Genomic DNA, 24622 nt, shown 5'->3' with positions numbered 1-24622 from the left:
GTGCCGGGGTTTATGCCCCACCGCTCCGTGCTGGGGTTTATGCCCCACCGCTCCGTGCCGGGGTTTATGTCCCACCGCTCCGTGCCGGGGTTTATGCCCCACCGCTCCGTGCCGGGGTTTATGCTCCACACCAGCCCCCTCCCACCCCTCTCCATCTCACCCTATCCCCATATCCTTCTATTCCTTTCTCCCCCATGTGTTTATCCAGCTTCCCCTTAAATACATCGATACTATTCACCTCAACCCCTCCCTGTGGCAGCGAGTTCCACATTCTCACCCCTCTCTGGGTAAAGAAGTTTCTCCTGAATTCCCCATTGGGTTTATCAGTGACTGTCTGATATTGATGGCCCCGAGTTCTGGTCTCCCCCACAAGGGGAAATATCTTCTCCACACCTATCCTCTTAAGCCTTTCATAATCTAAAAGACCTCCATAAGGTCACCTCCCAGTTTTCTCTTCTCTAGAGACTGTGGTCCAGGGTCTCCCAGTGTGGGTCCCAGTGTCTCCCAGTGGGGGTCCCAGTGTCTTCCAGTGTGGGTCCCAGTGTGGGTCCAGTGTGCATCCCGGTGTGGGCCCAGTGTGTGTCCCAGTGTGAGTCCAGTGTAAGTCCAGTGAGGGCCCCAGTGTCTCCCAGTGTGGGTCCAGTGTGGATCCAGCGTGCGTCCCAGAGTGGGCCCAATGAGGGTCCAGTGTGGGTTCCAGTGTCTCCCAGAGTGGATCCAGTGTGGGCCCCAGTGTCTCCCAGTGTGCATCCAGTGTGGGTCCCATTGTAGATCCAGTGTGGGCCCAGTGTGGGTCTCAGTGTCTCCCAATGTGGGTCCCAGTGTGGGTCTAGGATGGGTCCCAGTATCTCCCAGTGTGGGTCCCAGTGGGGGTCCAGTGTGGGTCCCAGTGTCACCCAGTGTGGGCCCCAGTGTCTCCCAGTGTGGGGACCAGTGAGGGTCCAGTTTGGGTCCCAGTGTCTCCCAGTGTGGGTCCCAGTGTGCATCCCAGCGTGGGCCCAGTGTGAGCCCAGTGTGCATCCCAGTGTGTGTCCCAATGTGGGTCCAGTGTGGGGTCCAGTGCGTCCCAGTGATTCCCAGTGTGGGTACCAGTGATTCCCCGTGTGGGCCTCAGTGTGGTCCCAGTGTGCGTCCCAGTATGGACCCAGTGTGGATCCAGTGTGGGTCCCAGTGTGGACCCTAGTGTGGATCCAGTGTGGATCCAGTGTGGGTCCCAGTGCTCCCAGTGGGGGTCCCAGTGCAGGTCTAGGGTGGGTCCCAGTATCTCCCAGTGTGGGCCCCAGTGTGGGTCCAGTGTCGGCCCCGGTGTCACCCAATGTGGGCCCCAGTGTCTCCCAATGTGGGGACCAGTGAGGTTCCAGTGTGGGGACCAGTGCCTCCCAGTATGGGCCCAGTGTGGGTCCCAGTGAGGGTCCAGTGTGGATCCCAGTGTTGCCCAGTGTGCATCCCAGTGTGGGCCCAGTGTGAGATCAGTGTGCATCCCAGTGTGAGCCCAGCGTGCGTCCCAATGTGGGTCCAGTGTGGGTCCCAGTAATTCCCAGTGTGGGCCCGTGTGGGTTCCAGTGATTCCCAGTGTGGGCCCCAGTGTGCGCCCCAGTATGGGCACAGTGTGGATCCAGTGTGGGTCCCAGTGTGGACCCCAGTGTGGATCCAGTGTGGATCCAGTGTGGGTCACAGTGTGGGGCTCAGTGTGGGTTCCAGTGTCTCCCAGTGTGGGTCCCAGTGTGCATTCCAGTGTGGACACTGTGTGCATCCCAGTGTGGGCCCAGTGTGGGTACCGGCATCTCCCAGTGTGAGTCCTGGTGTGGGTCCAGTGTGGGTCACAGTGTCTCCCAGTTTGGGTCCCAGTGTGGGTCCAGTTTGGATCCCAGTGTCTCCCAGTGTGCATCCTAGTGTGGGCCCAATATGGGTCCCAGTGCAAGCCCAGTGTGCATCCCAGTGTGGGCCCAGTATGGATCCCAGCGTGGGTCCCAGTGATTCCCAGTGTGGCTCTCAGTGTGGGCCCAGTGTGGGTACCAGCATCTCCCAGTGTGAGTCCCGGTGTGGGTCTAGTGTGGCTCCCAGTGTGGGTCCCAGTATGGGTCCCAGAGCCTCCCAGTGCGGGTACCAGTGATTCCCAGCCTGGGTCCCAGTGTGCGTCCCAGTGTGGGGCCCAGTGTGGGTCTCAGTTTTGGTCCCAGTGTCTCCCAGTGTGGGTCCCAGTGTTGGCCAAGTGTGGGTCCCAGTGTATGTCTCAGTGTGCGCCCAGTGCGGGTCCCAGTGATTCCCAGCCTGGGTCCCAGTGTGCGTCCCAGTGTGGATCCAGTGTGGGTCCAGTATGGGTCCCAGTGTGGGTCCCGGTGTGGGTCCCAGTGTCTCCCAGTATGGATCCCAAAGTGGGCCCAGTGTGGATCCCAGTTTGGTCCAGTGTGGATCTCAGTGCCTCCAAGTGTGCATCCCAGTGTGGGTCCCAGTGTCTCCCAGAGTGGATCCAGTGTGTGTCCTGGTGTGGGCACAGTGAGGGTCCAGTGTGGGTCCCAGTTTCTCCCCATGTGGATCCAGTGTGGGCCCCAGTGTAGATCCCGTGTGCATCCTAGTGTGGGCCCAGTGTGGGTCCCAGTGTGAGCCCAGTGTGCGTCCATTGCGAGCCCAGTGTGCGTCCATTGCGGGTCCCAGTGTCACCCAGTGTGGGTCCAGTGTGGGTCCCAGTGTCTCCCAGTGTGGGTCCCTGTGGGCCCCAGTGTGGGTCCAGTGTGGGCCCCAGTGTCTCCCAGTGTGCGTCTCAGTGTGGGTCCCAGTGTGGGTCCCAGTGTGGGCCCCATTGTAGGTCCAGAGTGGGTCCCAATGTGGGTCACAGTGTGTGTACCAGTGTATCCCAGTATGTGTCCCAGTGTCTCCCGGTGTGGGTCCCAGTGTGGGCCCCAGTGTCTCCCAGTGTGGGTCCCAGTGTCGGTCCAGTGTGGATCCCAGTGTAGGTCCAGAGTGGGTCCCAATGTGGGTCACAGTGTGTGTACCAGTGTATCCCAGTATGTGTCCCAGTGTCTCCCGGTGTGGGTCCCAGTGTGGGCCCCAGTGTCTCCCAGTGTCGGTCCAGTGTGGATCCCAGTGTAGGTCCAGAGTGGGTCCCAATGTGGGTCACAGTGTGTGTACCAGTGTATCCCAGTGTGGGTCACAGTGTCTCCCCGTGTGGGTGCCAGTGTGGGTCCCAGTCTGGGTCTCAGTGTCACCAAGTGTGGTCCCCAGTGTGGGTCCAAGAGCCTCCCAGTGTGGGACCAGAGTGGATCCCAGTGTGTGCCCAGTGAGGATCCAGCGTGGGCCCCAGTGTCTCCCAGTGTGGATCCAGTGTGGGTCCCAATTGTGGATCCATTATGGGTCCCAGTGTGGGTCCAGTGTGGGTCTCGGTGTCTCCCAGTGTGGGTCCCAGTGTGGAACCATTGTGGCTCCCAGTATGAATCCAGTGTCTCCCAGTGTGGGTCCCTGTGTGGGTCCCAGTGTCTCCCAGTGCGGGTCCCAGTGTCTCCCAATGTGTATCCCAGTGTGGGCCCAGTGTGGATCACAGTGTGTGTCCCAGTGTGGGCCCAGTGTGGTCCCAGTGTGGATCACAGTGTCTCCCAGTGCGGGTCTCAGTGTGGATCCCACTGTCTCCCAGTGTGGGTCCTCGTATGGGTCCAGCGTGGGTCCCAGTGTCTCACAGTGTGAGTCCCAGTGGGCCCCACTGTGTGTTCCAGTGTATCCCAGTGTGGGTCCCAGTGTCTCCCAGTGTGGGTCGCAGTGTGGATCCCAGTGTCTCCCAGTGTTGTTCCCAGTGCCTGTCCCAGTGTGGGTTCCAGTGTCTTCCGGTGTGGGTCCCCGTGTGGGTTCCAATGTGGATCAAAGTGTGGGCCCCAGTGCCTCCCAGTGTGAGTCACAGTGTGGTTCCCAGTGTCTCTCAGTGTGGGTCACTGTGGGTTCCAGTGTGGGTCCCAGTTTGGGTCACATTGTGGGTCCCAGTGTCTCCCAGTGTGGGTCCAGTGTGGGTCCCAGTGTCTCACAGTGTGAGTCCCAGTGTGGGTCCCTGTGGGCCCCACTGTGTGTTCCAGTCTCTCCCAGTGTGGGTCCCAGTGTCTCCCAGTGTGGGTCGCAGTGTGGATCCCAGTGTCTCCCAGTGTTGTTCCCAGTGCCTGTCCCAGTGTGGGTTCCAGTGTCTTCCGGTGTGGGTCCCCGTGTGGGTTCCAATGTGGATCCCAGTGTGGGCCCCAGTGCCTCCCAGTGTGAGTCACAGTGTGGTTCCCAGTGTCTCTCAGTGTGGGTCACTGTGGGTCCCAGTGTGGGTCTCAGTGCTCCCAGTGTGGGTCCCAGTGTCTCCCAGTGTATGTCCCAGTGTGTGTCAGTGTGGGTCCCAGTGTGGGTCTCAGTGCTCCCAGTGTGGGTCCCAGTGTCTCCCAGTGTATGTCCCAGTGTGTGTCAGTGTGGGTCCCAGTGTGTCTCCTAATGTGGGTCCCAGTGTGTGCCCAGTGTGGGTGCCAGTGTGGGTGACAGAGTGGCCCCAGTGTGGGCCCCAGTGTCTCCCAGTGTGGGCCCCAGTGTCTCCCAGTATGGGTCCCCGTGTGTGTCCCGGTGTGTTTCCCAGTGTCTCCCAGTGTGGATCCCTGTGGGTCCCAGTGTGGGTCACAGATTGCATCCCAATGTCAGCCAGTGTAGTTCCAGTGTGTGCCCCAGTGTGGGTCCCAGTGTCTCCCAGTGTATGTCCCAGTGTGGGTCAGTGTGGGTCCCAGTGTGAGTCCCAATGTGGGTCACAGTGCGGGTTCCAGTGTAGGTCCAAGTGTCACCCAGTGTGGGTCCCAGTGTCTCCCTGTGGGTCCACGCGTGGGCCCCAGATTGGTTCCCAGTGTGGGTCACTGTGGGTCCCAGTGTGGATCGCAGTGTGGGCCCCAGTGTGTGTCCAAGTGTCCCCCAGTTTGGGTCCCAGTGTGGGTCCCAGTGTCTCCCAGTTTGGTCCCAGTGTGGGTCCAGTGCGGGTCGCAGTGCGTGTTCCAGTGTTTCCCAGTATGAGTCCCAGTGTCTCCCAATGTGGTTTGCAGTGTGGGTCCCAGTGTGGGTCCAGTGTGGATCCCAATGTCCCCCCAGTGTGCATTCCAGTGTGGGTCCCAGTGTGCGTCCCGTGTGGGCCCCAGTGTGGGTCCAAGTGTCCCCCAGTGTGGTTTCCAGTGTGGATCCTAGCGTGGGTCCGGTGAGGGTCCCAGTGTCTCCCAGCGTGGATACAGTGTGGGTCCCAGTGCCTCCCAGTGTGTGTCCCAGTGTGGGTCCCAATGTGGAACCATTGTGGCTTCCTGTGTGGATCCAGTATCTCCCAGTGTGGGTACCAATTTGGGTCCCAGTGTCTCCCAGTGTGGGTACCTGTGTGGGTCCAGTGTGGGTCCCAATGTGGATCCCAATGTGGGTCCAGTGTGGATCCCAATGTGCGTCCAGTGTGGATCCCAGTGTTGATCCAATGTGGGTCCCAGTCACCCAGTGTGCATTCCTGTGGGCCACAGTGTCCCCAGTTTGGATCCCAGTGTGGGTCCCAGTGTCTCCCAGTTTGGGATCCAGTGTGGGTCCCAGTGTGGATCCCAATGTGGGCCCAGTGTGGATCCCAGTGTTGGTCCAGTGTGGGTCCCAGTGTGTGCCCCAGTGTGGGTCCCAGTGTCTCCCAGTTTGGTCCCAGTGTGGATCCCAGTGTGGATCCCAGTGTGGGTCCAGCGCGAGTCATAGTGTGTGTCCCAGTGTGAGTCCTAGTGTCTCTCAATGTGCATTCCAGTGTGGGTCCCAGTGTGGGTCCAAGTGTCTCCCAGTGTGGTTTCCAGTATGGATCCCAGTGTGGGCCCGGTGAGGTTCCGGTGTGGGTCCCAGTGTCTCCCAGTGTGGATCCACTGTGGGTTCCGTTGTGGATCCATTGTGGGTCCCAACGTGGGTCCAGTGTGGGTCTCAGTGTCTCCCAGCGTGGATCCAGTGTGGGTCCCAGTGCCTCCCAGTGTGTGTCCCAGTGTGGGTCCCAATGTGGAACCATTGTGGCTTCCTGTGTGGATCCAGTATCTCCCAGTGTGGGTACCAATTTGGGTCCCAGTGTCTCCCAGTGTGGGTACCTGTGTGGGTCCAGTGTGGGTCCCAATGTGGATCCCAATGTGGGTCCAGTGTGGATCCCAATGTGCGTCCAGTGTGGATCCCAGTGTTGATCCAATGTGGGTCCCAGTCACCCAGTGTGCATTCCTGTGGGCCACAGTGTCCCCAGTTTGGATCCCAGTGTGGGTCCCAGTGTCTCCCAGTTTGGGATCCAGTGTGGGTCCCAGTGTGGATCCCAATGTGGGCCCAGTGTGGATCCCAGTGTTGGTCCAGTGTGGGTCCCAGTGTGTGCCCCAGTGTGGGTCCCAGTGTCTCCCAGTTTGGTCCCAGTGTGGATCCCAGTGTGGGTCCAGCGCGAGTCATAGTGTGTGTCCCAGTGTGAGTCCTAGTGTCTCTCAATGTGCATTCCAGTGTGGGTCCCAGTGTGGGTCCAAGTGTCTCCCAGTGTGGTTTCCAGTATGGATCCCAGTGTGGGCCCGGTGAGGTTCCGGTGTGGGTCCCAGTGTCTCCCAGTGTGGATCCACTGTGGGTTCCGTTGTGGATCCATTGTGGGTCCCAACGTGGGTCCAGTGTGGGTCTCAGTGTCTCCCAGTGTGGATCCAGTGTGGGTCCCAGTTTTGGTCCAGTGTGGGTCCCAGTGTGGATCCCAGTGTGGGTCCAGTGTCTCCCAGCGTGGGTCCCAGTGTTGGTCCCAGTGTGGGCCCCAGTGTGGATCCCAGTGTCTCCCAATGTGGGTCCCAGTGTGGGTCCCAGTGTCTCCCAGTGTGGACCCCAGTGTGTGTCCCAGTGTGGGCCCAGTGTGGGTCCCAGTGTGGATCACAGTGTCTCCCAATGTGGGTCCCTGTATCTCCCAGTGCGGGTCTCAGTGTGTATCCCACTGTCTCCCAGTGTGGGTCCTAGAATGGGTCCAGCGTGGGTCCCAGTGTCTCACAGTGTGGGTCCCTGTGTGTCCCAGTGTGGGTCCCAGTGGGCTCCACTGTGTGTCTCAGTGTCTCCCATGTGGGTCGCAGTGTGGATCCCAGTGTCTCCCAGTATTGTTCCCAGTGTCTGCCCCAGTGTAGGTCCCAGTGTCTCCAGTGTGGGTCCCAGTGTCTCCCAGTGTGGGTCCCAGTGTCTCACAGTGTGGGTCCCAGTGTGGGTCCCACTGTGTGTCCCAGTGTGGGTCCCAGTGGGCTCCACTGTGTGTCTCAGTGTCTCCCAGTGTCTCCCATGTGGGTCGCAGTGTGGATCCCAGTGTCTCCCAGTATTGTTCCCAGTGTCTGCCCCAGTGTAGGTCCCAGTGTCTCCCGGTGTGGATCCAGTGTGGGTCCCAGTGTCTCCCAGTGTGGATCCAGTGTGGGTCCCAGTGTCTCCCAGTGTGGGCCCAGTGTGGGTCCCAGTATGGAACCATTGTGGCTCCCCGTGTGGATCCAGTATCTCCCAGTGTGGGTTCCAATATGGGTCCCTGTGGGTCCCAGTGTGGGTCCCAGTGTCTCCCAATGTGGGTCCCAGTGTAGGTCCCAGTGTCTCCCAGTGTGGGTACCAGTGTGGGTCCCGTGTGGGTCCCAGTGTCTCCCAGTGTGGGTCCCAGTATCTCCCAGTGTGGGTACCAGTGTAGGTCCCAGTTTCTCCCAGTGTGGGTCCCAGTGTGAGTCCCAGTGTAGGTCCCAGTGTAGTTCCCTGTGTGGGTCCCAGTGTCACCCAGTGTGGTTCCCTGTGGGCCCCAGTTTGTGTCCCAGTGTCTCCCAGTTTGGGATCCAGTGTGGATCCCAATGTGGGTCCAGTGTGGATCCCAGTGTTGGTCCAGTGTGGGTCCCAGTGTGGGTCCAGTGTGGGCGCAGTGTGTGCCCAGTGAGGGACCAGTGTGGGCCCCAGTGTCTCCCAGTGTGGGTCCCAGTGTCTCCCAGTGTGGGTCCCAGTGTCTCCCAGTGTGGGTCCAGTGTCTTCCAGTGTGGGTCCCAGTGTCTCCCAGTGTGGGTCCAGTGTCTCCCAGTGTGGGTCCCAGCGTCTCCCAGTGTGGGTCCCAGTGTCTCCCAGCGTGGGTCCCAGTGTGGGTCCCAGTGTCTCCCAGTGTGGGTCCCAGTGTCTCCCAGTGTGGGTCCCAGTGTCTCCCAGCGTGGGTCCCAGTGTGGGTCCCAGTCCTTTTTCCCGAAGCAGACTGCTGTTTCTCACCGTTTCCTCAGCATCAGGTGTGTCGAGCAGTGGCTCGGGAATATGTTGATGCCCCAGTGAAGTATTAAAGCATCAAACATTCACAGGTCAAAGCAAACCCGCCGTTCGATACAGATGCCCCAACCTGTTGCGCTTGCTGAGGCTAGACTGATTCACGCTGCAGATTAAAGAGCAATTTACATCTTGTTTATCGAGGTTAATAGAGGTCGCATTATCCAGAATCCAACTCAGAATTCCTAATGTGTGGCAATTAGAAATCCAATATTCTGCACTGACCCAGGCCGCTGCACTGCAGTCACATCTCCCTCCGCTCCCCTGGCCAAGATCGCCCCAGGGGCATCGCAATTCTCACCTTCAATCAGCACAACATCGAGGTCTTTTAAGGAAGATGTGTCCTGGGGAATCAGTAGGATGGAAATAAGAAATAATAAGGGACCTAGTCACTGGTGGGCGTAGTCTATAGGCCCCCTAACAGTAGCTACACTGTTGGACATAGTATAAATCAAGATTAAATGGAGGCTTGTACAACGGTACAGCAATAATCATGGGCGATTTTAATCTTCATATTGATTGGACAAATCAAATTGGCAAAGGTAGCCTTGAGGAAGAGTTCGTAGAGTGTTTCTGGGATTGTTTCTTAGAACAGTATGTTGCGGAACCAACCAGGGAGCAGGCTATCTTAGATTTGGGACTGTGTAATGAGACAGGATTAATAAATTAATTCATAGTAAAGGATCCTCTAGGAATGAGTGGCCATACATGGTTGAATTTCAAATTTAGTTGGAGGGTGAGAAAGTTGGATGTCAAATCAGTGTCTTTAGCTTAAATAAAGGAGACTACAAAGGTATGAAGGCAGAGTTGGCTAAAGTGGACTGGGAAAATAGATTAAAGTGTGGGCCGGTTGATGAACAGTGGCAGACATTTAAGGAACTATTTCCATAACTCGCAACAAAAATATACCCCAATAAGAAGGAAAGTCTGTAAGAGAAGGGATAGCCATCCGTGGTATCAAATTAAAAACAAAGGCATACAATGTGGCCAAGATTGGGACATTTTTGAAAACCAGCAAAGGATGACTAAAAAATAATAGAGAGAAGGTGGATTATGAGAGTAAACTAGCAAGAAATATAAAAACAAATAAAGAGCTTCTACAGGCATATAAAAAGGTGATTAGCTAAAGTAAATGTTGGTCCCCTGGAGGATGAGACTGGGGAATGAATAATGGAAACAGCGAAATGGCAAAGACATTGAACAAATATTTTGTATCGGTTTTCACGGTAGAATACACGAAAATCATCCCAATAATAAATAATTAAGAGGCTATAGGGAGGGAGGAACATAAAACAATCACTAAAGAAAAAGTACTCGTTAAAATAATGGGACTAAAGACAGACAAGTCCCCTGGACCTGATGGTTACATCCTAGGGTCTTAAAGGAAGTGGCTGCAGAGATAGTGGATGTATTGGTTGTAATCTACCAAAATTCCCTGGATTTTGGGGAGGTCCCAGCAGATTGGAAAACCACAAATGTAACACCCCTATTTAAAAAAGGAAAGAGACTGAAAGCAGGAAACTATAGACCAGTTAGCCTCACATCTGTGGTTGGGAAAATGCTGGAGTCCATTATTAAGGATGCAGTAGCAGGACATTTGGAAAAGCATGATTCAATCAAGCAGAGTCAGCATGGTTTTATGAAAGGGAAATCACGTTTGACAAATTTGCTGGAGTTCTTTGAGGATGTAACGAGCAGGGTGGATAAGGGGGAACCAGTGGATGTGGTGTATTTGGATTTCCAGAAGGCATTCAATAAGGTGCCACATAAAAGGTTACTGCACAAGATAAAAGTTCACAGGGGTGGGGGTAATATATTAGCATGGATAGAGAATTGTCTAACTAACAGAAAACAGAGAGTCGGGATAAATGGGTCATTTTCCGGTTGGCAAACAGTGACTAGTGGGATGCCGCAGGGATCAGTGCTGGGACCCCAACTATTTACAATCTATATTAATGACTTGGATGAAGGGACCGGTGTAATGTAGCCAAGTTTGCTGATGATATAAAGATGGATGGGAAAGCAAGTTGTGAGGAGGACACAAAATGCCCTAAATTCAGTCCCGCTGGAAGGCTGGTGCTCCCACCGCCTTATTGGGGCCATTAGTGCCAAAATCTTTTTGTGGCTGGGCCACCCCATATTCAGCTCCAAAAGTAAACAAATGGATTCCAGCACTAATGAACCCTTCCAAAGTGGAGTTTTCAGCGGTGTGGCTGTCTTAATGTGAGAGGTATCACCACTGAGAAATTCAGCAGGCAGGTAAGGGTTTCTAACGAGCCAACTGCTCCCGGGCCTTTTTAAAGACCTGGGTCTGCAGCAAGGTATTGAGGGGGGAAGGAGTTTGGAAGGATGGCTGGTGTGAGAGGTGCAGGAGAGACAACAGGGTCACTGATAGGGAGCTGGAGACACTGATGAACAGTGTGGGTCAACGCCTCCTAGCTCTGGGGCAACATGGATCCTGCTCCTCCTCCTCCCCTCCCCTTCCTCCTCCTCCCCCTCCTCCTCCTCCCCCTCCTCCTCCTCCTCCCCCTCCTCTCCTTCTCCCCCTCCTCCACCTCCTCCTCCTCCTCCTCCCCCTCCCCCTCCTCCTCCACCTCCTCCTCCTCCCCCTCCCCTCATCCTCCTCCTCCTCCCCCTCCTCTCCTTCCTCCTCCTCCTCTTCCTCTTCCTCCCCCCCCTCCTCCTCCTCTTCCTCCTCCCCCTCCTCCTCTTCCTCCTCCCCCTCCTCCTCCTCTTCCTCTTCCTCCTCCCCTCCTCCTCTCCCTCCCCCTCTTCCTTCTCCTCCTCCTCCTCCTCCTCTTCCTCTTCCTCCTCCCCTCCTCCTCCTCCCCCTCCTCCACCTCCTCCCCCTCCCCCTCCTCCTTCTCCTCCTCTTCCTCCTCCCCCTCCTCCTCCTCTTCCTCTTCCTCCTCCCCTCCTCCTCCTCCCCTTCCTCCTCCTCCTCCCCCTCCCCCTCCTCCTCCTCCCCCTCCTCCTCCTTCCCCTCCTCCTCCTCCTCCCCTCCCCTTCCTCCTCCTCCCCCTCCTCCACCTCCTCCTCCTCCTCCTCCTCCTCCTCCTCCCCTTCCTCCTCCTCCTCCCCCTCCTCCCCCTCCTCCTCCTCCTCCTCCTCCTCCCCCTCCCCTCCTCCTCAGGTGGTACTGCTGGCTTGACCTCCAGTGGCTGTCCCCTCAGGATGACCAGGTTGTGCAGCTTGCTGCAGACCACGACGATGATGGAGACCCGTTGAGGAGAGTATTGCGAGGTGGCACCAGAGGGTCTCGGCACCGGAACCTGTGTTTAAGGATGCCGCCTATACACTGCTCGATGATGCACCTGGTGACACAATGAGCGTCATTGTATGCACGCTCTGGTGCTGTCCTGGGGTTCCACAGTGGAGTGAGCAGCCACAAGGGATATCCCTTGTCCCCAAGCAGCCAATCACAATGCTGATTGGGGCCGGTGAAGATGAGCACACTGGTGTGGCACAGAATGAATGAATCACGGCTCTGCCTGCCCTGCCCACTGCCTGTCTGTACGGTGCTGACAGCGATGCCTTCTCCTGTGTGCTGCCCTGCACTGACCAGGTGTCCCCTCCCAACACTCCCCCCATCCTCAGGGTGAACCCTGCCCAGCAGGTCTCTGCAACCCACAGGCCTCCACTAAAGAGTCAGACCTGAAAGTTGTACAAAAGTACCGGGGTATGTGCAGACCTCTGACAGCACACTCAGCAGCTTTAATGGAGCCAAAACAATTAATAAAACTCTATCAAAAGCTAAATACAGCGGATGATGGAATCTGAAATAAAAACACGAAAATTAATAAAACTCTTTCCCTACCAAACGGACCTGATCGCGGCAAATCTCCAGCGGTGTCACATTCCTGCACCGAATCGAAAACCTCACGGGGGCACTGTCGGGAAAAATCCGACCTGACCATCGCTGAATTTCGCTGTCCTGGCCGTCTTTCAGCGGCCCGCGTGCTGCTGAGCTCACGGCAGAAAACCTTCCTTTACCGCGGCTTCACCGTGCCGTTTCCGGCTGGAGTGCACATCGCTCAACGCCCCCCTCCCCTCCCCCCGAGCTGAATATTGCTCGGGGGGGGGGGGAAACACCCGACCACAGCCACTCAGCGATTATTTCAATCGGCCGCCCAAACCCCACGGTAACCGTCCCTTCGGGGACAGTCAATTTCAGCCCCAGAGAATCTACAAAGGGACATAGGCAGGTTCAGTGAGTGAGCAAACATTTGGCAGATGGAGTATAATGTGGGAAAGTGTGAGGTTATCCACTTTGGTAGGAAAAATACATGAGTAATTTATTATTTAAATGGAGAAAAATTGCGAAGTGCTGCGGTACAGAGGGACCTGGGAGTCCTTCTGCATGAAACACAAAAAGTTAGTATACAGGTACAGCAAGTGATCAGGAAGGCCAATGGAATGTTGGCCTTTATTGCAAGGGGGATAGAGTATAAAAGCAGAGAAGTCCTGCTACAACTGTACAGGGTATTGGTGAGGCCACACCTGGAGTACTGCGTACAGTTTTGGTCTCCATATTTAAGGTAGGATATACTTGCATTGGAGACAGTTCAGAGAAGGTTCACTCGGTTGATTCATGGGATGAAAGGGTTGTCTTATGAAGATAGGTTGAGTAGGTTGGGCCTATACACATTGGAGTTCAGAAGAATGAGAGGTGATCTTATCAAAATATATAAGACACTGAGGGGGCTCGACACGGTGGATGCAGAGAGGATGTTTCCCCTCTTGGGGGAGACTAGAATTCGGGGGCACAGTTTCAGAATAAAGGGCCGCCCATTTAAAACTGAGATGAGGAGGAATTTCTTCTCTCAGAGGGTTGTAAATCTGTGGAATTCTCTGCCCCAGAGAGCTGTGGGGGCTGGGTCATTGAATATATTTAAGGCGGAGAGAGACAGATTTTTGAGCGATTAGGGAGTAAAGGGTTATGGGGAGCGGGCGGGGAAGTGGAGCTGAGTCCATGATCAGATCATCCATGATCTTATTGAATGGCGGAGCAGGCTCGAGGGGCCAGGTGGCCTACTCCTGCTTCTATTTCTTATGCTCTTATGTTCTAAGATTACTGTCCTCCCAATCCTCACCCCCCCCCAATCCTCACCTACCCAATCCTCACCCCCAATCCTCACCCCTCCAAACCTCATCACCCCCAATCCTCACCCCCCAATCCTCACCCCTCCAATCCTCACCCCTCCAATCCTCACCCCTCCAATCCTCACCGCCCAATCCTCACCACCCCAATCCTCACCCCCAATCCTCACCCCTCCAAACCTCATCACCCCCAATCCTCACCACCCCAATCCTCACCCCCCCCCCAATACTCACCCCTCAATCCTCACCTCCCCCAATCCTCACCTCCCCCAATCCTCACCCCCCCAATCTTCACCCCTCCAATCCTCACCCCCAATCCTCACCTCCCCAATCCTCACCCCACCAATCCTCACCCCCCCCAATCCTCACCCCCCCATCCTCACCCCAATCCTCACCCCCCCAATCCTCACCCCTCCAATCCTCACCCCTCCAATCCTCACCCCCAATCCTCACCCCCCCAATCCTCACCCCAATCCTCACCTCCCCAATCCTCACCCCCCCAATCCTCACCCCTCCAATCCTCACCCCTCCAATCCTCACCCCTCCAATCCTCACCCCCCCAATCCTCACCCCTCCAATCCTCACCCCTCCCCAATCCTCACCCCCCCAATCCTCACCCCCTCCAATCCTCACCCCCCCAATCCTCACCCCTCCCCAATCCTCACCCCCCCAATCCTCACCCCCTCCAATCCTCACCCCCCAAATCCTCACCCCCTGCAATCCTCACCCCTCCCCAATCCTCACCCCCCCAAACCTCATCCCCCCCAATCCTCACCCCCGCCCCGAGATTACTGCACCCATCCCCCCCCAATCCTCATCAAGCGAGGATTAATGGACCCATTCTCCGACCTATCCTCACCCACTGCCTTCCTCCAGATGGCCAAAATCTCCCGTTTGCAGCAAAAGTATAAAAGGTTTAGTGCGGGTTTCCTGCATTCAAAGCCGCGACTGCAAAGCGTTCAGCTGTGGAAGGTGGGTGTGGGGAATCCCTCTTACACTTCCTCCCAACGTCACACAGCGGGGGTAAGATCAGGTGAGGGTGTAAGATGGGTGATATCCAAACGCAGGCCTGTTATACTGCATGCTGACTTTACCTTCTCTTGTCTTCAACACAAAGGAATATTGGGCGGGGAATATAACATCGACGTGATTCCATATCACCCATTCTATACTATTGATCAAAGTTAGAATTACAGAGTGTACAGCACATTGGGCCCACCGCTCCGTGCCGGGGTTTATGTCCCACCGCTCCGTGCCGGGGTTTATGTCCCACCGCTCTGTGCCGGGGTTTATGCTCCACCGCTCCGTGCCGGGGTTTATGCCCCACCGCTCCGTGCTGGGGTTTATGCCCCACCGCTCCGTGCCTGGGTTTATGCCCCACCGCTCCGTGCCGGGGTTTATGCCCCACCGCTCCGTGCCGGGGTTTATGCACCACTGCTCCGTGCCGGGGTTTAATGCCCCACCGCTCCGTGCCGGGGTTTATGCCCCACCGCTCCGTGCCGGGGTTTATGCCCCACCGCTCCGTGCCGGGGTTTATGCCCCACCGCTCCGTGCCGGGGTTTATGTCCCACACCAGTCCCCTCCCACCCCTCTCCATCTCACCCTATCCCCATATCCTTCTATTCCTTTCTCCCTCATGTGTTTATCCAGCTTCCCCTTAAATACATCGATACTATTCACCTCAACCCCTCCCTGTGGCAGCGAGTTCCACATTCTCACCCCTCTCTGGGTAAAGAAGTTTCTCCTGAATTCCCCATTGGGTTTATTCCTGTTATTTCTATTATGGTTCCCTACAAGTGCGCCTGCTGCCCTTGTCCTTCTAGGTGGTAGAGGTCGCGGGTTTGGGAGGTGCTGCCGAAGAAGCCTTGGCGAGTTGCTGCAGTGCATCTTGTAGATGGTGCACACTGCAGCCAGGGGGCGCCGGTGGTGCAGGGAGTGAATGTTGAAGGTGGTGGAGGGAGTGAGTGTTGGAGGTGGTGGAGGGAGTGAGTGTTGGAGGTGGTGGAGGGAGTGAGTGTTGGAGGTGGTGGAGGGAGTGAGTGTTGGAGGTGCTGGAGGGAGTGAGTGTTGGAGGGAGTGAGTGTTGGAGGTGGTGGAGGGAGTGAATGTTGGAGGTGATGGAGGGAGTGAATGTTGAAGGTGGTGGAGGGAGTGAGTGTTGGAGGTGGTGGAGAGAGTGAGTGTTGGAGGTGGTGGAGGGAGTGAGTGTTGGAGGTGGTGGAGGGAGTGAATGTTGGAGGTGGTGGAGGGAGTGAATGTTGGAGGTGGTGGAGGGAGTGAATGTTGGAGGTGGTGGAGAGAGTGAGTGTTGGAGGTGGTGGAGGGAGTGAGTGTTGGAGGTGGTGGAGGGAGTGAGTGTTGGAGGTGGTGGAGGGAGTGAATGTTGGAGGTGGTGGAGGGAGTGAGTGTTGGAGGTGGTGGAGGGAGTGAGTGTTGGAGGTGGTGGAGGGAGTAAGTGTTGGAGGTGGTCGAGGGAGTGAGTGTTGGAGGTGGGGGAGGGAGTGAATGTTGGAGGTGGTGGAGGGAGTGAGAGTTGGAGGTGGTGGAGGGAGTGAGTGTTGGAGGTGGTGGAGGGAGTGAGTGTTGGAGGTGGTGGAGGGAGTGAGTGTTGGAGGTGGTGGAGGGAGTGAGTGTTGGAGGTGGTGGAGGGAGTGAGTGTTGGAGGTGGTGGAGGGAGTGAGTGTTGGAGGTGGTGGAGGGAGTGAGTGTTGGAGGTGGTGGAGGGAGTGAATGTTGGAGGTGGTGGAGGGAGTGAATGTTGGAGGTGGTGGAGGGAGTGAGTGTTGGAGGTGGTGGAGGGAGTGAGTGTTGGAGGTGGTGGAGGGAGTGAATGTTGGAGGTAGTGGAGGGAGTGAATGTTGGAGGTGGTGGAGGGAGTGAATGTTGGAGGTGGTGGAGGGAGTGAGTGTTGGAGGTGGTGGAGGGAGTGAGTGTTGGAGGTGGTGGAGGGAGTGAGTGTTGGAGGTGGTGGAGGGAGTGAGTGTTGAAGGTGGTGGAGGGAGTGAGTGTTGGAGGTGGTGGAGGGAGTGAATGTTGGAGGTGGTGGAGGGAGTGAGTGTTGGAGGTGGTGGAGGGAGTGAGTGTTGGAGGTGGTGGAGGGAGTGAGTGTTGAAGGTGGGGGAGGGAGTGAGTGTTGGAGGTGGTGGAATGAGTGAATGTTGGAGGTGGTGGAGGGAGTGAGTGTTGGAGGTGGTGGAGGGAGTGAGTGTTGGAGGTGGTTGAGGGAGTAAATGTTGGAGGTGGTGGAGGGAGTGAGTGTTGAAGGTGGTGGAGGGAGTGAGTGTTGGAGGTGGTGGAGGGAGTGACTGTTGGAGGTGGTGGAGGGAGTGAGTGTTGGAGGTGGTGGAGGGAGTGAGTGTTGGAGGTGGTGGAGGGAGTGAGTGTTGGAGGTGGTGGAGGGAGTGAGTGTTGGAGGTGGTGGAGGGAGTGAGTGTTGGAGGTGGTGGAGGGAGTGAGTGTTGGAGGTGGTGGAGGGAGTGAGTGTTGGAGGTGGTGGAGGGAGTGAGTGTTGGAGGTGGTGGAGGGAGTGAGTGTTGGAGGTGGTGGAGGGAGTGAGTGTTGGAGGTGGTGGAGGGAGTGAGTGTTGGAGGTGGGGGAGGGAGTGAGTGTTGGAGGTGGTGGAGGGAGTGAGTGTTGAAGGTGGTGGAGGGAGTGAGTGTTGGAGGTGGTGGAGGGAGTGAGTGTTGGAGGTGGTGGAGGGAGGGAGTGTTGGAGGTGGTGGAGGGAGTGAGTGTTGGAGGTGGTGGAGGGAGTGAATGTTGGAGGTGGTGGAGGGAGTGAGTGTTGGAGGTGGTGGAGGGAGTGAGTGTTGAAGGTGGTGGAGGGAGTGAGTGTTGGAGGTGGTGGAGGGAGTGAGTGTTGGAGGTGGTGGAGGGAGTGAGTGTTGGAGGTGGTGGAGGGAGTGAGTGTTGGAGGTGGTGGAGGGAGTGAGTGTTGGAGGTGGGGGAGGGAGTGAGTGTTGGAGGTGGTGGAGGGAGTGAGTGTTGGAGGTGGTGGAGGGAGTGAGTGTTGGAGGTGGTGGAGGGAGTGAGTGTTGGAGGTGGTGGGTACCGTGTCCATCGAGCGGCTGCTTTGTCCTGGATGGTGTTGAGCTTCGATCCTGGAGGTAATGACAATACTGATCTCTGACTGACATGAATCATCGTCCCCCTTTCACTGGCCAGTGTAGACTTCCGAGATTTCGGGCAACACACATGGAACGGGTAGAGTTTAACACGTTTCACGCCTGCCTGAATATTGCACGCTTGTGATTTGTGATCTGGACACAGCAAGACTCGGGGCTGCATTTCCTACCTTGGCTCCTTTATCGCCTTGTCTTCCTTCTGCCCCAGCTGCACCGTGAGGTCCCTGCACAATGAAACAGTGAGATTCAATTAAACACAATGGGAAAAGGAGACAGATTTCACCTTCAATCTCATCACAACAATTGTCAAATGGAAATAACATTACATTTTAAAGCAGCGCTTTTTGTTTCATTAATAGAGTCATTGATTCCTTGCAGTTAATATGAGACTGACCAGAGACAACTTTATGTCTGATGCGTGGTAATAACTGAACTCTCACCGCACCAGATCCAAAATTAAATATATATCACCAACAAAGAGAGTATTCTTTCCACAGAAACACACAGTGTGGGGAGAATATTACATTAAGAAACATTTCCAGCATTTTCTTTAGGATTCAGTCCATTTTTTCCCATTTCAGCATTGTCAGAAGTTGGTGTTGTGTGAGTCAATCTCATTGCTGTAAGAATTCGATGTCCATGTGCCCCGACAGCTCTCCTCAGGGCACTCCAGCTCGCGACTAACTATTCCCCCAATCACTTCACAATCATGTAGTTAGTCTGATATTTGCTTTCTACAATTTTATTTCTCTCTCTTTCTGTCCTCACATATGAACAGTCCTCTGGCACCTCACATAATGTCCATTTATACACAGCCTGTAATGCAGTGACACCTCCCCAGGCGCTGCACAGGGGCCACAATTTGACACCGAGCCAGATAAGCTGATATCAGTACAGCAGATCGAAATCTTGGTCAAAGAGGGAGAATTTGAGGAGCATCATGAAGGAGGAGAGAGGCGGAGAGGTCGAGGGAGGGAGTTCCTGAGCACAGGGCCCAGGCAACAGAAGACACGGCCATCGATGGTGGGGCGATTATAATCGGGGGATGTGCAAGAGGACAGAATTGGAGGAGCACAGAGATCTCGGGAGTTGTGGGACACGATCACTGTGATTTTGTTTGTCGCTGTGCTGCCCCTTTAAGGGCTGGGCGGGTCATTCAAAATAACGCGCAGGTGCGATTCATGTATTGACAAGCCAACTAACCAGCTCGGCGAGCTCACTGGAGTGCTATACGGCTTAAAGTGACATTGGGTGTAGGGTTAGAGAGATAGGGAGGGGTGTAGGATGGGTGGGGGTTACAGAGATAGGGAGGGGTCTAGGGGCTGGAGGGGGTTACAGAGATAGTGAGGGTGTAGGGCTGGAAGAGGTTACAGAGATAGGGAGGGGTGTAGGGGCTGGAGGGGGTTACATAGATAGGGAGGGGTGTAGGGTGGGAGGGGGTTACAGAGATAGGGAGGGGTCTAGGAGCTGGAGGGGGTTACATAGATAGGGAGGGGTGTAGAATGGGTGGGGGTTACAGAGATAGGGAGGGGTGTAAGGGCTGGAGGGGATTACAGAGAAAGGGAGGGTGTAGGTGCTGGAGGAGGTTACAGAGATAGGGTGGGGTGTAGGGTGGGAGGGGGTTACAGAGATAGGGAGGGGTGTAGGGGCTGGAGGGGGTTACATAGATAGGGAGGGGTGTAGGGTGGGAGGGGGTTACAGAAATAGGGAGGGGTCTAGAGGCTGGAGGGGGTTACATAGATAGGGAGGGATGTAGAATGGGTGGGGGTTACAGAGATAGGGAGGGGTGTAAGGGCTGGAGGGGGTTACAGAGAAAGGGAGGGTGTAGGGCTGGAGGAGGTTACAGAGATAGGGTGGGGTGTAGGGTGGGAGGGGGTTACAGAGATAGGGAGGGGTGTAGGGGCTGGAGGGGGTTACATAGATAGGGAGGGGTGTAGGGTGGGAGGGGGTTACAGAGATAGGGAGGGGTCTGGGGGCTGGAGGGGGTTACATAGATAGGGAGGGGTGTAGAATGGGTGGGCGTTACAGAGATAGGGAGGGGTGTAGGGGCTGGAGGGGGTTACAAAGGTAGGGAGGGGTGTAGGGCTGGAGGAGGTTACAGAGATAGGGAGGGGTGTTGGGGCTGGAGGGGGTTACAGAGATAGGGAGGGGTGTAGGGTGGGAGGGGGTTACAGAGATAGGGAGGGGTGTTGGGGCTGGAGGGGGTTACAGAGATAGGGAGGGGTGTAGGGTGGGAGGGGGTTACAGAGATAGGGAGGGGTGTCGGGTGGGAGGGGGTTACAGAGATAGGGAGGGGTGTAGGGTGGGAGGGGGTTACAGAGATAGGGAGGGGTGTCAGGTGGGAGGGGGTTACAGAGATAGGGAGGGGTGTAGGGTGGGGAGGGAGTTACAGAGATAGGGAGGGGAGTAGGGGCTGGAGGAGGTTACAGAGATAGGGAGGGGTGTAGGGTGGGGAGGGAGTTACAGAGATAGGGAGGGGTGTAGGGTGGGGAGGGAGTTACAGAGATAGGGAGGGGAGTAGGGGCTGGAGGAGGTTACAGAGATAGGGAGGGGTGTAGGGTGGGGAGGGAGTTACAGAGATAGGGAGGGGTGTATGGGCTGGAATATTGCTATTGAGGGAGTGCAGCGAAGGTTCAGAGACTGATTCCCGGGATGGCAGGACTGACAGATGAAGAAAGACTGGGTTGACTAGGTTTATATTCACTGGAATTTAGAAGAATGAGAGGAGATCTCATAGAAACATATAAAATTCTGACGGGACTTGACAGGTTAGATGCAGGAAGAATGTTCCCGATGTTGGGGAAGTCCAGAACCAGGGGTCACAGTCGAAGGATAAGGGGTAAGCCATTTAGGACCGAGATGAGGAGAAACTTCTTCACTCAGAGAGTGGTGAACCTGTGGAATTCTCGACCGCAGAGAGTTGTTGATGCCAGTTCATTGGATATATTCAAGAGGGAGTTAGATATAGCCCTTACGGCTAAGTGGAACAAGGAGTATGGAGAGAAAGCAGGAAAGAGGTACTGAGGGAATGATCAGCCATGATCTTATTGAATGGTGGTGCAGGTTCGAGGGGCCGAATGGCCTACTCCTGCACCTATTTTCTCTGTTTCTATGTTTCTATGGAGGAGGTTACAGGGATAGGGAGGGGTGTAGGGGCTGGAGGGGGTTACAGAGATAGGGAGGGGTGTCGGGGCTGGAGGAGGTTACAGAGATAGGGAGGGGTGTAGGGTGGGAGGAGGTTACAGAGATCGGGAGTGGGGGTAGGGGCTGGAGAGGGTTACAGAGATAGGGAGGGGTGGAGGGGCTGGAGGAGGTTACAGAGATAGGGAGATGTGTAGGGCTGGAGGAGGTTACAGAGATAGGGAGGTGTGTAGGGGCTGGAGGGGGTTACAGGGATAGGGAGGGGAGTAGGGGCTGGAGGGGGTTACAGGGATAGGGAGGGGTGTAGGTGGGAGGGGGTTACAGAGATAGGGAGGGGTGTATGGAGGGAGGGGGTTACAGGGATAGGGAGGGGTGTAGGGGGGGGAGGGGGTTACAGAGATAAGGAGGGGTGTAGGATGGGAGGGGGTTACAGGGATAGGGAGGGGTGTAGGGGGCAAGGGGGTTACAGAGATAAGGAGGGGTGTAGGATGGGAGGGGGTTACAGAGATAGGGAGGGGTGTATGGAGGGAGGGGGTTACAGAGATAGGGAGGGGTGTAGGATGGGAGGGGGTTACAGAGATAGGGAGGGGTGTAGGGGGGGGGAGGGGGTTACAGAGATAAGGAGGGGTGTAGGATGGGAGGGGGTTACAGAGATAGGGAGGGGTGTATGGAGGGAGGGGGTTACAGAGATAGGGAGGGGTGTAGGATGGGAGGGGGTTACAGAGATAGGGAGGGGTGTAGGATGGGAGGGGGTTACAGGGATAGGGAGGGGTGTAGGATGGGAGGGGGTTACAGAGATAGGGAGGGGTGTAGGATGGGAGGGGGTTACAGAGATAGGAGGGTTGAGAACATGGAGGGATGTGAACCCGAGATGAGAATTTAGAAATCGAGGCATTTTTTAACCGGGAGCCAGTGTCGGTCAGTGTGCACAGGGGGTGATGGGTGAGTGGGACTTGGTGCAGGTCAAGATCTCGCCAACTCTCTCTCCTCCTTTAAGATGCTCCTTAAAACCTAACAGTGTGCCCAAGCTATTTGTCCTTGTGTGGCTTGGTGTCAGATTGTCTGATCACAGTCCTGGTTTAATCTGTTCATGCGCTGTATAAATATGTCCAATTCTGGGCCCCACACTGTAGGGAGGGTGTCACGGCCCTGGAGAGGGTGCAGAGGGGGTTGACCAGAATGGTTCCAGGGATGAGGGACTTCAGTGACAGGGAGAGACTGGAGAAGCTGGGGTTGTTCTCCTCAGAGCAGAGAGGGTTAAGGGGAGATTTAATAGAGGGGTTCAAAATCATGTGGGTTTTGATCGAGTGGATCGGGAGAACCTGTTCCCCGGGGCAGGAGGGCCGGTAACCAGAGGGACACAGATTGACGATAATCGGCGATGGAACCAGAGGGGGAGATGGGGAGAATGTGTTTACGCAGCGAGTTGTTGTGATCGGGAACGCGCTGCCTGAAAGGGCGGTGGGAGCAGATTCAATAGTAACTTTCAAACCGGGAATTGGGTAAATACTGGAAGGGGAAAGATTTGCCGGGCTGTGGGGAAAGAGCGGGGAGTGGGACTGATGGGATCGCCCTGTCACAGAGCCGGCACAGGCTCGATGGGCCCAATGGCCTCCTGTGCTGGGAGATTCTGTGAAATTGCTGCTATAATGGTGAATAAATGAGGGAACAGTCAGTACATATCAGAAGCAGTCAGGAATTTTAACACGTGATTCACTCCCAGACTCAGCACAGGAGGAACCTTAATCATTATTTATCCCTCACATTCCGAGCTGGGTTGCCGTGATTGAAATGCCGAGTGCTGCATCGGACCCAATACTAATTGACCAGTCGAGGCTTAAAACTCTGACTAAGGAGCAAATTGCTGAGAGAATTACTCACTGCACAGCACGATCAAACATTAAATGCACCTCCCCAAAGGCGGGTAAGGATGTAGAATTTATTTCAATGCACACCACTGGGAAAGCAAAATGATTAACAAGAAATGAGAATAATTCACAGTATTTGCTGTGTCGCTCACTGTGGATTAAATTACAAGCCAAACACTTCTACACAACGGTTAACCAGGAAAATATCGCCGGTGCTTCATGGGAGCGTGAATCAGACAGAATCTGACACAGAGCCACTGAAGGAGATATTGCGACAGGTGACCAAAACCTGGCACAAAGAGGCAGGTTTCAAGGAGCGTCTTAAAGGAGAGAGAGGCGGAGAGGTTTAGGGAGGGAGTTCGAGAGCTCAGGGCCCAGGCAACAGAAGGCACGGCCACCGATGGTGGGGCGATTATAATCGGGGGATGTGCAAGAGGACAGAATTGGAGGAGCACAGAGATCTCGGGAGTTGTGAGACACGATCACTGTGATTTTGTTTGTCGCTGTGCTGCCCCTTTAAGGGCTGGGCGGGTCATTCAAAATAACGCGCAGGTGCGATTCATGCATTGACAAGCCAACTAACCAGCTCGGCGAGCTCACTGGAGTGCTATACGGCTTAAAGCGACATTGGGTGTAGGGTTACAGAGATAGGGAGGGGTGCAGGGCTGGAGGAGGTTACAGAGATAGGGAGAGGTGTAGGGGCTGGAGGAGGTTACAGGGATAAGGAGGGGTGTAGGGGCTGGAGTAGGTTACAGAGATAGGGAGGGATGTAGGGGCTGGAGGAGGTTACATAGATAGGGAGGATTGTAGGGAGGGAGGGGATTACAGAGAAATGGAGGGGTGTAGCGTGGGAGGAGATTACAGAGATAGGGAGGGGTGTAGGGGCTGGAGGAGGTTACAGAGATAGGGAGGATAGTAGGGAGGGAGAGGATTACAGAGAAATGGAGGGGTGTAGCGTGGGAGGAGATTACAGAGATAGGGAGGGGTGCAGGGGCTGGTGGATGTTGCAGAGATAGGGAGGGGTATAGGTGCTGGAGGAGGTTACAGAGATAGGGAGGGATATAGGGCTGGAGGGGGTTAGAGAGATAGGGAGGGGTGTAGGGGCTGGAGGGGGGCACAGAGAAAGGGAGGGGTGTAGGGCTGGAGGAAGTTACACAGATAGGGAGGGGTGTAGGTGCTGGAGGAGGTTACAGAGATAGGGAGGGATGTAGGGCTGGAGGGGGTTAGAGAGATAGGGAGGGGTGGAGGGGTGTAGGGGCTGAAGGGGTTACAGAGATAGGGAGGGGTGTAGGGGCGGGAGGGACTACAGAGATAGGGAGGGGTGTCGGGGCTGGAGGAGGTTATAGAGATAGGGAGGGGTGTAGGGCTGGAGGAAGTTACAGAGATAGGGAGGGGTGTAGGGGCTGGTGGATGTTGCAGAGATAGGGAGGGGTATAGGTGCTGGAGGAGGTTACAGAGATAGGGAGGGATATAGGGCTGGAGGGGGTTAGAGAGATAGGGAGGGGTGTAGGGGCTGGAGGGGGGCACAGAGAAAGGGAGGGGTGTAGGGCTGGAGGAAGTTACAGAGATAGGGAGGGGTGTAGGTGCTGGAGGAGGTTACAGAGATAGGGAGGGATGTAGGGCTGGAGGGGGTTAGAGAGATAGGGAGGGGTGGAGGGGTGTAGGGGCTGAAGGGGTTACAGAGATAGGGAGGGGTGTAGGGGCTGGAGGAGGTTACAGAGATAGGAAGGGATGTAGGGGCTGGAGGAGGTTACAGAGATAGGGAGGGGTGTAGGATTGGAGGAGGTTACAGAGATGGGGAGGGGTGTCGGGGCTGGAGGAGGTTACAGAGATAGGGAGGGGTGTAGGGGCTGGAGGGGGTTACAAAGATAGGGAGGTGTGTGGGGGCTGGAGGAGATTACAAAGATAAGGAGGGGTGTAGGGGCTGGAGGAGGTTACAGAGATAGGGAGGGCTGTAGGGCTGGAGGGAGTTACAGAGATAGGGAGGGATGTAGGGCTGGAGGGAGTTACAGAGATAGGGAGGGATGTAGGGGCTGGAGGAGGTTACAGAGATGGGGAGGGGTGTAGGAGCTGCAGGAGGTTACAGAGATAGGGAGCGTTGTAGGGAGGGAGGGAGTTACAGAGACATGGA

General features: G+C 55.8%; 1 protein-coding gene across 1 annotated transcript in view; it reads right to left on the bottom strand.

The window, feature by feature from the left end:
• The window catches only part of LOC139252381 (collagen alpha-1(XI) chain-like), a 185891-nt gene that overhangs the window by 31108 nt on the left and 130161 nt on the right, over positions 1-24622 (bottom strand). Inside the window, exon 17 of the mRNA XM_070873364.1 lies at positions 17653-17706. Within this exon, the coding sequence (XP_070729465.1) occupies positions 17653-17706 (54 nt within the window). The remainder of the gene's footprint in view (positions 1-17652; positions 17707-24622) is intronic.

Source organism: Pristiophorus japonicus, unplaced genomic scaffold (assembly GCF_044704955.1).
Source record: "Pristiophorus japonicus isolate sPriJap1 unplaced genomic scaffold, sPriJap1.hap1 HAP1_SCAFFOLD_462, whole genome shotgun sequence".
Lineage (NCBI taxonomy): Eukaryota > Metazoa > Chordata > Chondrichthyes > Pristiophoridae > Pristiophorus > Pristiophorus japonicus.
The sequence above is the reverse complement of the archived record's forward strand: the minus strand, read 5'-3'. Positions and strand labels throughout refer to the sequence as shown.